At 34.8% G+C, this 12,692-nt stretch overlaps 1 protein-coding gene across 2 annotated transcripts in view; it reads left to right on the forward strand.

Moving 5' to 3' along the window:
* The first annotated feature begins 306 nt into the window (after positions 1-306).
* LOC111058067 overlaps positions 307-12,692 on the forward strand; it is a 109,875-nt gene continuing 97,489 nt past the window's right edge. The window contains exon 1 of one of the 2 annotated variants that reach the window (XM_039420483.1): positions 307-648. In XM_039420483.1, coding sequence (XP_039276417.1) covers positions 547-648 — 102 coding nt within the window. In that variant the 5' untranslated portion in view covers positions 307-546. The remainder of the gene's footprint in view (positions 649-12,692) is intronic. The other variant, XM_039420482.1, reaches the window with a different exon arrangement.

A 12,692-nucleotide genomic window follows, 5' to 3' on the forward strand; every position in this document is an offset into this window, starting at 1 on the left:
TCATCTACTTGTTGGAGAAAGTAGCATTTATCAGAATTGATACACGTTTTATCAATCACTAGTTACTGAATCATAATCATGGATCCACAGTGAGATATTGCGAATCATTCATATATAATGTATCAAGTCAAATTGATTCAATGAATGTGATTCCATAGTATTTTGAGTGCAATTAATTCAGTTCGAATGTCCAAATTTGAAATTAGCGGTAAATCTAATTTCCTTCAAGATGGCGTCTAGCCCCCTGTAAAATACATAGTCGAGATAGACCTTCCCTTTCTGAATGTATTCTGTGGTGTGTACTGACAAGAGTGACGAGTGACTGATTAGGTTTAAACTGGTTTCCAATCCATGGACAAGAATCACTGAAGCCGTTGAAATTTTTATGAATCTTTGAAGTTGACTTTAGTTTAGGTACCTAATGTTTTTGAGAAGATTATCAATTAATAGCATGTAGAAACGAATGTAATTTCAGATCATAGACGATTGTAATTTTATGTGATAGGATAAGCCTAGTGAAACATTGGAAATAGCCTACGTTCAAAGATGCTGAATTCGTCAGATTTGGATAAATTCATTTTAGAAAGAACTAAAAAAATTGCAGAAGCAAGAAAGGAAATTAATTATAAGCAGCAATGTTTGAAATTGGTGAGTACGGTACTTGGTACCTTAGCCTACATCACTATAATTATAGTTGAGAAATGAGAAACTACCAACTTGAAAATTCCTCTGGCAGTCACAACTAGAGATTTGCATATTTTCTGGTCTATCCTTAAGCTTGGAGAAGCGTAATTTATGGAAATGTAGGCCAATCATTGCCATTGATTTATAATCAGGATCCTTTCAAAATTTATTTATTCAAGTAAGTCACAATACATTCCGGTCTATACACGAATCTACAATAAATTACAGTAGGCTACAACAGCTATAATCATGCAACAAATTTCACATATTATGAAAACTTTTTAATTACAATGAAGATTGAATGGAACATTAGAATATTGATAATATAGTATTGTAATGTAACTACATAAATCAGCGGTGTTTCAACAATGAATAAATGATAACTTCAATGAATAAATATACACCCCACTATAAATTATATGTGTTGGGATATAAGTAATTAGTTGCTTATTGCGTGTTATAATTACTATTTACAAACTTCATTCACTGATATAGGATTAAAGTTTTTTATAATAAAATTAGTAAAAATTTATAATACAAACAAAATTATGGAATTAGTAGATAAATATTAATATTCTACTAAGGATAATAATAAGAAAGGTTATTTTAGAAAAATGAAAAACAGTAAAGAGAAGAATGAAGAATAAATAGTTTCAATATTTACAGTCTAACTAAATTTTCACAATTTTCCACCCCAATATCAACCAACCAGGAAAATAAACTTTTCTTGAACCTGTGTCTATTGAATTCTGCCCTAATGTAACTTGGTATTGAATTGTAAATTTTTGGTCCCAAATATTTGTAGTTTCTTTGCCCAAATGTAGTGTTCATCCTTGGTACCGTACTATTGAATGCGTGTTTCTCTGCCTTGTTTGATGGTTATGATCTGCCAGTCTTATGTGTTCGTTGTTTCTCCTCATTAGCGTGATGATAGCCTGGATGTAGAGTTGTCTTACACTCAGTACTTTACTGTCCTTGAAAAGAATGGGGAATTGATTCTCCTTTAAGCCTATTATTTTTAGTACTGTATTCGTTTTTGAAGTTTATAGAGAGGTTCAACATGTATAGTTGGATGTAGAGTTGTCTTACACTCAGTACTTTACTGTCCTTGAAAAGAATGGGGAATTGATTCTCCTTTAAGCCTATTATTTTTAGTACTGTATTCGTTTTTGAAGTTTATAGAGAGGTTCAACATGTATAAAATTCGTAGCTCCCCAGATAATTATGACGTATCTTAAAATTGATTGCACTAAAGAAAAATAAACAGTTTTAATGTCTCATAGTTGAGGATTTTACGGAGTTGATAGAATTTGTAGAGGATCCGGGTAATTGATAGATTAATGTGCTTGTCCCATTTGAATTTGTTGTCCACTATTGTTCCTAAATATTTTATTTCATTGACTTGTTGAATTGAAGGGCAATCACACGGGTTGTTGGTGCTTACACAGTGATGCAGGATTATTGAAGAATCCTGTGGTCTCGTCCGTTCTGTCAGAGAAAAGGCTAAAAATTTCGTTTTTGTTGCATTTACTGTAAGCCAATTTTCTCTTAACCATTTATCGACTTTCATCAATTCTTCCTGTGCCAGATTAAAAACTTCCTCCCAGGTGTTTCCTTCAAATAGTATACACGTATCATCAGCAAAAGCTATTACTCTTCCTCTTATCTTAATTGAACATAGCTCATTTGCATATGCCAAATACAGAATTGGCCCAAGAACTGTTCCTTGGGAAATCCCAAACATCATCGTTTCCTCTAAACTGAGATGTTCTTCAACTTTGACTTTTTGACGCCGGTCACAGACGTATGATCTAAACCAGTGGTCGCCAAACAGTCGATCGCGAGCTACTGGTAGCTCGTGGGGTAGGTTTTGGTATCTCACAGAAATGCTCGTGCAAAAGAATGTCGTCCAGTTTGAATATAAACACTTTCCCAGTCTGCAGAAAGTCAATGACGAGAAAAATTCTCCACAACACCGTAGTATTAACCAAGAATATGTTACAATTCTTTCAGACTTGAGATTAGATCGATCAACGATTTCAAGATTTTAAAAGCATATCAAATATGGTAAAATTCATCAACTCTCTTCTGTAGAGATCCATGCAGAAGATTTTGCAACTTGTGCTGTAAAACATTTTGGTGGAGATCAGGCTTCAGTTGAAATGGAATTTGTGGATTTTAAAAATCAAATGTTTTTATTGTCGTTCACAATTATACATGTATTGACAAAGTCATGAAAACGGAGCATAGTCCTTAGTCTAAAGCCGAGGTGAATAAAAACATAATATATATAGAATTTAAACATTAAAAATAAATAAACTATAAAAATAACACCAGGACAGACAATAAATTTTGGAATTGAATAACAGAATCGATTGAAACAACACTTCAGCACTTCTAATACTTAACACTAAATAATTATATGTGGATGCTCAAAGAATTCCTCAATGTCATAGAAAGGATTTTCACTCAGCCAAATATCCAATTTATTGAGAAAAGTCATACTATCATATTTGTTAATGGACCCCAACAAACTATTGTAAACCTTTTTGCACATTATACAGTGACTATTAAGAGATTTACTTAATCTGCAATATTGGAAATTCATTCTACCCCTATTACGTGTGCTGTGTGAGTGGACATGTTCATTAAGAGTTGTTTCTGGTAATTTCTTCAAAGAGTAAGCAGAAAGTTCAAAGATATAAAGATTGATGACAGTCTTAATATTTAATTTTATAAATATAGGCTTACAGTGATCCAAGGGACCTGAAGCATTGATAATTCTAACAACTTTCTTTTGCAACCTCAATATCTCTGCAACCCTCGGAGAATTGCCCCATACAAGAAGACAGTATTTAATAAGGGACTGAAAAAACGCAAAGTAAGCCATTCTCACACTATGTGGAGTCACACATTGCTTCAGACGTCCAATGAGATAGATGACTCTTGAAAGCCCAGCTTTTAAATAATCAATGTGTTTTCCCCAGGTCAGTTGATGATCAATGTGTACCCCTAAAAATTTAACATTATTTACAATATCCTGCTGAGTATATTCATTATCATATGGTCTCAGACTAAATATGACATTTTCAGTCTTATTAGCATTTAAAAGATATCCATTTGCTCTGAACCAGGCTCCTGCTTCATCAAATGAGTTATTAACAACATTTGAGAGCTTAGCCATATCATTAGAGACATTCAAAAAGGTAGTATCATCCGCATATAATACTGCTCTGCTCAAAACTTTGTGAGGCAAATCATTGATACTTATAAGGAATAATAGAGGACCCAGGACGGATCCTTGAGGTATGCCATACTTCAGGAAAATTACATCAGACCACTCTCCATTGACGCAGACGGTCTGCTTTCTATTCTTCAGGTAAGACTCAAATAGTGTTAGAGAAACTCCCCGAAAACCGTAATAATGAAGTTTCTCTATCAAGTCACCATGGTCGACGCAGTCAAATGCTTTGCTTAAGTCACAGAATGTAACCTGTGCATAAGACCTATTTTCAAATGCCTGCAAAATATCATGGACCAAACCCTCAACCGCATCAACAGTTGCTTTGCCTTTTCTAAAGCCGAATTGAACTCCTGATAATAAGTTATTTTCCTTCAAAAATACAACAACTTGCTCACATATTATTATTTCAATAAGTTTAGAAAGAACAGGCACCAATGACACAGGACGATAGCTCTCTGGTTTATCTTTAGACCCCTTTTTGAAAATAGGGCACACCTTTGATATTTTAAGTTCCTCAGGGAATTTCCCCTCTTGCAATATTCTGTTTATGCATGCGGTCAGTGGTTGCACAATGTGAGGTATTATTTTTTTCAAAAAATTGTTCGACATGTTATAATAATCATAGCTGTAAGAGTTATTCAACTGTTTTGCTGCCTTTAAAACATCAATTATTGTGACAGGTCTCCACTCGAAACACCTATTTAGCCTAACATTAACTTTATTTATACAATCTTTTACTGATATATCAGGTTTGACAATCTCTCTTTTAATCCTATCAACGGACTCAACACAGTAACTGTTGAATGAATTTGGGGATATCAGTGGCTCAACGCCTTTTGATATATTACAACTTTTTTTTATGAGAGCCCATGCAGTCTTACATTTATTATTGCTAGATTCTATAAGTTTACTATTATAAGTAACTTTGGCATTAAGTTAGTTACCTCTCTGATATAGACTTTTTTCAATGCAGTCAACTGGTTCTTAATTTCGACACTGCCTGTGCTTTTATGTAATAAATGAAGTGAAATTGTCCTATCCTTTTCCTTGGCTAAATCCTGAGTATACCAATTTTTCTTTTTTACTTTGTTTATGATTCTGCAAGGCTTAAGAACCAAGAAAGCATGTATTATATTGGTCAAGATCATAAAAAGAAACTGAACATTGCCATTGCATCACGAAAGTGATGATGTGATAACATACTCCAATCAGTAAATCTCAACTTTTCAATAAGTCCTGGAAAGCTTCTCTCTGGGAAAACATGTTTAAAACTACTTCTAGTCAGATTATTCGGCTCACTTATCAGAGTTATATTAGATATCTTAGGTTTTACCAATCTTACAACTAAACCATCATGGTCTGTGAACGGAAAGTCCTTTACTTCCCTACTCTCTGTACGATCAGTATGACAATTAACAAAAACATTATCGAGACAGCTATCACCTCTGGTAGGCTGTGAGTTCAGACAATAACAGTTGAATTCTCTAAGTAAATTGAGGAACTCTAAGACAGTTCTCTTTGAGGTTAAAACATCGAAATCAGCATTGAGATCACCCCCCGCTATTACAGTGTAATTTTCCCATTTAGATAAGTGGCTAAGGAGATTCTCAAGAGCACTCAAGAATTCATATGGGTTATATCCCGGAGAGTGATACATGCAGACTACAATAATTTTAAATTTGTCTACTATTACAGCTGAAGCCTCAAATATAAATTCTGAGGTTAAATCACTTATATCCAGGGCTCTAGTTTCAATGTCATTAGCTACAAAAATAGCAGTCCCTCCCCTAATGTGATTTGTTCTGCAGAAGTTGGCAGCACAATAAAAATTATTGGGGTGAGAATAGATCAATTCATCGTGACATAGCCAATGTTCTGTTAGGCACAAAAATAAGATAGAAGCCTCTGCGCCACTATTAAAACTTGAAATGTAGCCATCTAAATGTAATGATTTTCTGTTCAATCCCTGAATATTGAGGAACAAAAATCCGAGCAAAGGGTGTATATCTAAATTTCTATTATCATTCACAGTGTTTTGTTTAAAAAAAGGGATAGAGAACTGTCTAAAAAATCTAAGGATTGATGGGAAGACAAGTAAGATTTCTCTGAAAGGACAGTGCCATTAGGGATCTGATTCAAGAGATCTGCAGGAGAGCTGGGTAGATTGGGTGTGATAGGGTAGGAACCCAGATAGTGAATAGCAGGAGGTTCAGGCAAATGAGGGATCCGCAGCTCAACCATTGTAGCCCCGCCACCAGTAGTCGCCGATAGATCAATGTCACCCACACCAATCCTCGCAGCATTCTGCATGGCAAATACTTGAAAGTTCTTGGCTAGTATCAGCTTTCCGCGACGATTGAGATGCAGACCGTGCCTTGTGAAGTGGGAATGCTGGAGGAAGTCGTTGACGTCCAAAAAGGAAAGCAGCAGACTGCCCTCATATTCACTCACCACTCTCGATAGATAAGAGTTGGAGTGGAGTATGTTTTCATTTAGGCTGAGGTTGTCATATCTGTACGGTACACTGCATACAACGATTTTAGATCTCAGCTGAAGTTTTAAAAGAGTGTTTATTCCTTGGAGTACAGTTAACTGATGAGGTTCGTCTACATGGAAGTCGTTTGTGCCAGCCAATATAACAATAACATCATCCTTGGTAAAATCCTTAACAAAATCCATGCCATCTTGGATAATATGTTTTAATTTGGCGCCAGGTTTAGTATAAACAAAGGTTTCAAAGCTGTCATACAGATGCTGCAGGTATTTACTCAAATGTTTTCCTTGGCTATCCGCTAGAATTGTCATTCTCCTTTTTTATCAGTTTGAGTTGTTTCAGTAATGGGTTTTTTATCATGAGACGTTTTGGGCAACGCTCTAGGTCTGTGAACTTGAGCCTTGACCAAAAGTTTATGAGAAGTGGTAGGCCTATTATTACTTGCAGATTTAGCGTTTTCAGAGAGAAGTTCAAATCTGTTATTTACCGTTATAGCTCCAGTCTCAGTAAAATCGGTTCTAACTTTAGCAGTATTCCTTGGCGTAATAAATTGGTCATTGCATGGGGTCCCATCTGACCGAATCCCAAAAGGTCGAAGAGTATACTTTCCCATATAGACGAATCTCATCTAGCCGATGAGATTCGATCAATTGCGACAAACTACAACATTTTTCTATCAAATGGGATTCGACTGTATGAGAATCGGTCAGATGGGAAAATCAAATTTTCGACCTTTTGCGACAGTTGAGATTTTCGGCCAAATGAGATTACTATTAAAACTTTTCGATCATTTGGGATTCGACCATTTGGGAAAGTTCAAGTTTTAGTGGCATGTCAAATGACCGATTCCCATTTGGCCAAAATTATTATTTTGTCGCAAAAGATCGAAAATTGAAGATTCCCAAATGGTAGAATTGAAACTTGTACTTTCCCAAATGGTCGAATCCCAAATGATCGAAAAGTTTTAATAGTAATCTCATTTGGCCGAAAATCTCAGCTGTCGCAAAAGGTCGAGAATTTGATTTTCCCATCTGACCGATTCTCAAAAAGTCGAATCTCATTTGATAGAAAAATGTAGCAGTTCGTCGCAAATGGTCGAATCCTATTAGGTAGAAGAGTTTTGTTTTCCCATATGGTCGAATCTCATCTAGCCGATGAGATTCGATCATTTGCGACAAACTAAAATATTTTTCTACCAAATGGGATTCGACTGTTTGAGAATCGGTCAAATGGGAAAATCAAATTTTCGACCTTTTGCGACAGTTGATATTTTCGGCCAAATGAGATTACTATTAAAACTTTTCGATCATTTGGGATTCGACCATTGGGAAAGTACAAGTTTCAATTCTACCATTTGGGATTCTCCAATTTTCGATCTTTTGCGACGAAAAATATGATTTTCCCAACTGACCGATTCCTAAATGGTCGATTCCTATTTGGTAGAAAGGTTTTATAGTTTGTCGCGAATGATCAGATCGAAATCGGGATCTACTGATTGCGCTCACAATGTGTTGAACTGCGCCCAACTGAATGTAGAAGCCCGTAGCACTGACTAGGGAACTCCGACGGCTAGATTCGTAGTTCAGCCGCAGCAGGCCTTTGCTCCCGGCATCCTTCAGTCTCCCTTCTCGGCTTTAGGGGTTGAATTTTCTGGCGCTCTCTAAAAGTTGTTGAGTAGTTATATTTGAATACTGAATAATTTATAAATTAAAAATTTTATCATAGATATTTTAAAAGTAGGCTACTGTAGTCATTTTTAATGAGAATTTTGTTATGAAAATACTTAAATTCTGAATAAGACTATGAAAAATTTTAAATTTAAATCGAATAAATTTAATTTTAAATTCAATTGAAAGTTTTGAATTGAAAAATTAAGATTATAGGTCCTTATCATTAATAAAAAAAATTAAATTGAAATATCTTTTAGTAGAAATGTGTCTATCTCCACTTGTGGGATGAAGTAATATATTTATTACTAGCTGGCCCGGCGAACTTCGTACCGCCAAATAGTTGATGCATCTCATGACAAACTTTAGCTGGATGCACACCTCAAAATCTATAACCCATACAAACAATCCTCAAATCCAGACCATCCTATAATTTTTATTGACCAAATAATCAGTTCAGCATACTCTACCATGTGCGTGTACGATAAAATCATAACTGACAGATTAATTGATCACGCATATCATTAGCATATAATCGACGTTTCAATCACGCATTTAAACATTTGAACATTAAATCATTTAAATATTTAAACATTTAAACATTAAGAAAAATGCCAAACCGTCGACTTGAATCTTAGACCTCACTTCGCACGGTCAATAAAAGAATAATCCACTACTTCATGTAGGGAATTAGAACTGTGTGTTTGAACTCAATGAGGCATTGCAGTATAAGTTATGTCTGTGCTACTATGAAACTCAAAACAGCTGTTATGTTTTCTCAATAAAGACATCTCTCAGCTTTTATTTTTAATCGCTAAATCAATATTCAATCTATCTTCTTCTCTTCTTCTCCTTCTTCTTCTTCTTATTATTATTTCTCTTCATCTTCTTCTTCTTCAGCTGCTCCTCCTCCTCCTCCTCCTCCTCCTCCTCCTCCTCCTCCTCCTCTCCTCCTCCTCCTCCTACTCCTCCTCCTCCTCCTTCTACTCCTCCTCCTCTTTCCTCCTCATCCTCTTCCTAAGTCCCAACATACTGAAATCACACCACAGCCCAAACTACCGAGCCTAAAAACTTTAATTTTTGCACAACTTGTTTATGGTAGCCTCAAGACATCCACTAAGAAAGGATTTTTTCAATTTTCCCCCCTGAGGAAGCTGGGGCCCCGCCAAAAATGTTACACACACACACACACACACACACACACACACATACTGGAACAAGGTAGCATACGGGGAGGTGAGAAATGAACATACATTGCGGGGAGGCTGATTTACACACATTTACACACATGTTGGAGACTTAATTTTTGTTTTAGAAAGTATATTAATATGTGTTCAATACAGTTGTAACTTTTTTTTTCTGTTAACTTGAAAAAAAAATTACGCATTAAACCTACAAAAAGGGGAGAAATGTGTGTACACTTTCACTGAACAAACCGAGGAGAAATGTGTGTACACTTCCACTGCACAAAGCGGGGAGAAATGGTGTGTACACTTCAAACCCACATTCTGGGGAGGAATTGTGTGTTTAGTTTAACTTACAAAGCGGGGACAAAACCGGTTCTTAACACAAGTTCTGGCTGCAACACTTATTTCGATATTTACTATTCTATTTGATCATAGAATACAATATCGTATGGGTCTTCGAAAGCCAGTTACATGCACGTTGATTTTTGTACGATTGTTTTTTGCCATCCTTATGAATTCGAATAAGTGCAACTTGTCAAACATCATCTGTTTGATCTAATAGAATTTTATAAGGACGGTAAAAAATCGATGTGTATGTAACTGGCTTTTACTAAACAGGCTTCACGAATTACAATACGATAATAGGATAGTTGATACAATACATGGTTTTAATTCAGATTCATTCATTGATAGAAATAAAAGGAGATTCCGGTGTCGATAGCATCGAAGTCGCCAGGCTGGTCTGGATCATTTATGAATTTCTCAGTATGCAGTATCCACTCAGCAGCTCTTATACAAACACAAACATTAGTTTCGTTTTACTTGGAATAGTAAGACATTATTTCATTATGTCCATTATTACAATAGATCAATTCAGATCCAGTTAGCTGTTAGAGTAATATAATGTAATTACATTCTATACTCACTGTTCAGATCAGCACAATGTTTATAGCCTACTGTATGCAGTGAGTATAGAATGTTACATTCTATACTCACTGACTGCATATTTATACTGTGTAATAGATTTTATTGATTGTTGCAAAGATTTTAAGTCAATGATTCAACAGGAAATCCATGGTAATATTCAACGATTTCAACCTAATGAATTAGATTGTTGTATGACAGAATTGAAATCCCGACAACGTAAATAATTCAGTGAAGTTAACTGTACAAGGTTACTTTTTCTCGTATTTTATTGAGTGATAATGGGAGATGATTTCTGATTCCATATTTGGATTCAACCTTTTGAAGTTTGAAACTTTCAAAGCTGGAATTTTTTTTTTAAACTAGAACTTTTAGGGCCGTTTTCCGAGCTCAGGATTTAGCTAAGTCCCAGACTCTAAACAGCAATAGTCAGAAAATTGGCTTTCCAAAAGGTCAGCTTTTATAATAGAAGTCTTAGTTTTCATTTTCTCATTTCTATAATTGGAAACGTTATTCAATAGTTATGAGACTTGAAAGAGCGAAAAATGGAAGAAAAGAGTCCATTGTAACTCCCAGGTATTTCTGTGACTGTTTCTTGTGAACTGTGTATGAAGTGTTATTCCGTTGGTTTCTGATTATTATCTTATCTCCTGTTGGCTGTCCATGTTGAGTCACTGAAAAGGTCAGAAAAAAGGTTTTCTCATAGTTTAATGTGAACAGATTTCCATTCAACCATGAGACACCCTCTGTAGTCCAATCTCAGTTTCTCTCCAGAAGTTTTATTTTGTTATAACATTTAATCAACGTTAAAAATCAATAGGCTTCTTCCTCATAATTACCAAGATCAAAAGCTCACTTATGTTAAAAAACTCAGTTCATGCTTGAATTTGTAGTCCATATGATGATTTATCCAGTTTCGTGATAATCTTTCCATTTGATAAAGATATTTCTCAACTTTTTTTAAATTATTATTTTTTCATTCAAGAATATTATAATTCCTTCAGCATTATTCAGTTCATTTAATAATTTCTCATTTTATTTTCAGTCACCTGTTAAATTCGTTTTTCAAATGTGAAAATATTGATACTGATGGGCACGCATCATAAAAAATATCGGGGCACCGAGCTTCGCTCGTTATTAATTCATAAAACTATTGATGAACAGAACACAATTCTTTAAAATGATTGGTGAAGGACTAACAGGCACAGCACAAAACTGTTTTTCCTCGAATTTTGATTTATACACTATAAATAGTCCAGAGAGTAGGTTATTTTCCATAAACTTGATTCCAGGTTCATTTCTCAGTACAAACATTTGAAAACAAAAAAGTTCTTAGTCTAGATTGTTTTAAAACCAAATTGACTAACAAAATAACACTCACTAATAACTTGAAATTGTCAAATAATCAATAACTTTGTAAATTATGATATACTCTAGTTTAGAATGATTATCATGTCATTTCATAAAATCAGATTATTTTGATCAAGTTGATTAAAATTTCTAGATGAAATTTCTCGCTGATTGATTACACAGCTGGAAATTATTTTGTTTCTCTCCCACACACGCATCTTATGTTTCGACAGACGAGGAAATTATCATCTGTTTTTCCAAGAATGAATAATTGTTATCCTTTTTATGTCTTTCAGCGAGTTTTCCCAGGGATTAGCCCTAGTGCAATCGAATTTTATATCATAAACCTACTATGTTCCAAATTTCGTGAAAATCGTTAGAGCCGTTTTCGAGATCCGTTGAACATGAATGACCTTATAAATAGCCAGTTAGCCAGATATGAAAATAAACAGATCAAAATTTATATATTCAGAAATAGCTCGCTTAATATGAAAGGATATGGAAATCCTGCCTTATAGAAATATACACAGCTAGACATCTGTGTAATGCATGCAATGAATAATCCACTTGTCAGCGGATTGATTATGAATAATTCTATAGTCTGATTAATCCTATCTTCAAAGTTGATGATTTATATAGTGATATCAGAGTATGGAGGAATTCCTTTTCTTCTCATTTATTATCCTTAAAATGCAAAATTTTAAAAAACCTTGTGTATACATCGACGCGCAGTTGAAAAAGGAGTATTCCTGCCAAATCTCATATGATTCTATCAACGCGTTCGGCCGTAATCGCGTTACATACAGACAGACAAAAGCCAATCGAGTTGAAACATAGACCTCACTACGTTTGGTCAATGAATAGCGCATTAGCATTTTTCTCATTTTATCTCAATTAGTGTCGTAGGTATGCTCTTCAGCCTACCCGCAAGTGGCACTAGATTATACCTGGTTCCAGACAATTAATGCATTATCAATGATTCTCAAATGACATAATTGGAAATGATAGTCTATCATATCCAATCTCTCCTTGGAACCAATCCTTTAATTGAGAAACAGACTCTATTCTGGCCTGGATTGAATCAAGGGTTTGAAATGCCAAGTAATAAACCTAAACTGCCTGACAGGTATTTAATATATAAT

The sequence above is a fragment of the Nilaparvata lugens genome, chromosome 2, assembly GCF_014356525.2.
Source record: "Nilaparvata lugens isolate BPH chromosome 2, ASM1435652v1, whole genome shotgun sequence".
NCBI classification, from domain to species: Eukaryota; Metazoa; Arthropoda; class Insecta; order Hemiptera; family Delphacidae; genus Nilaparvata; species Nilaparvata lugens.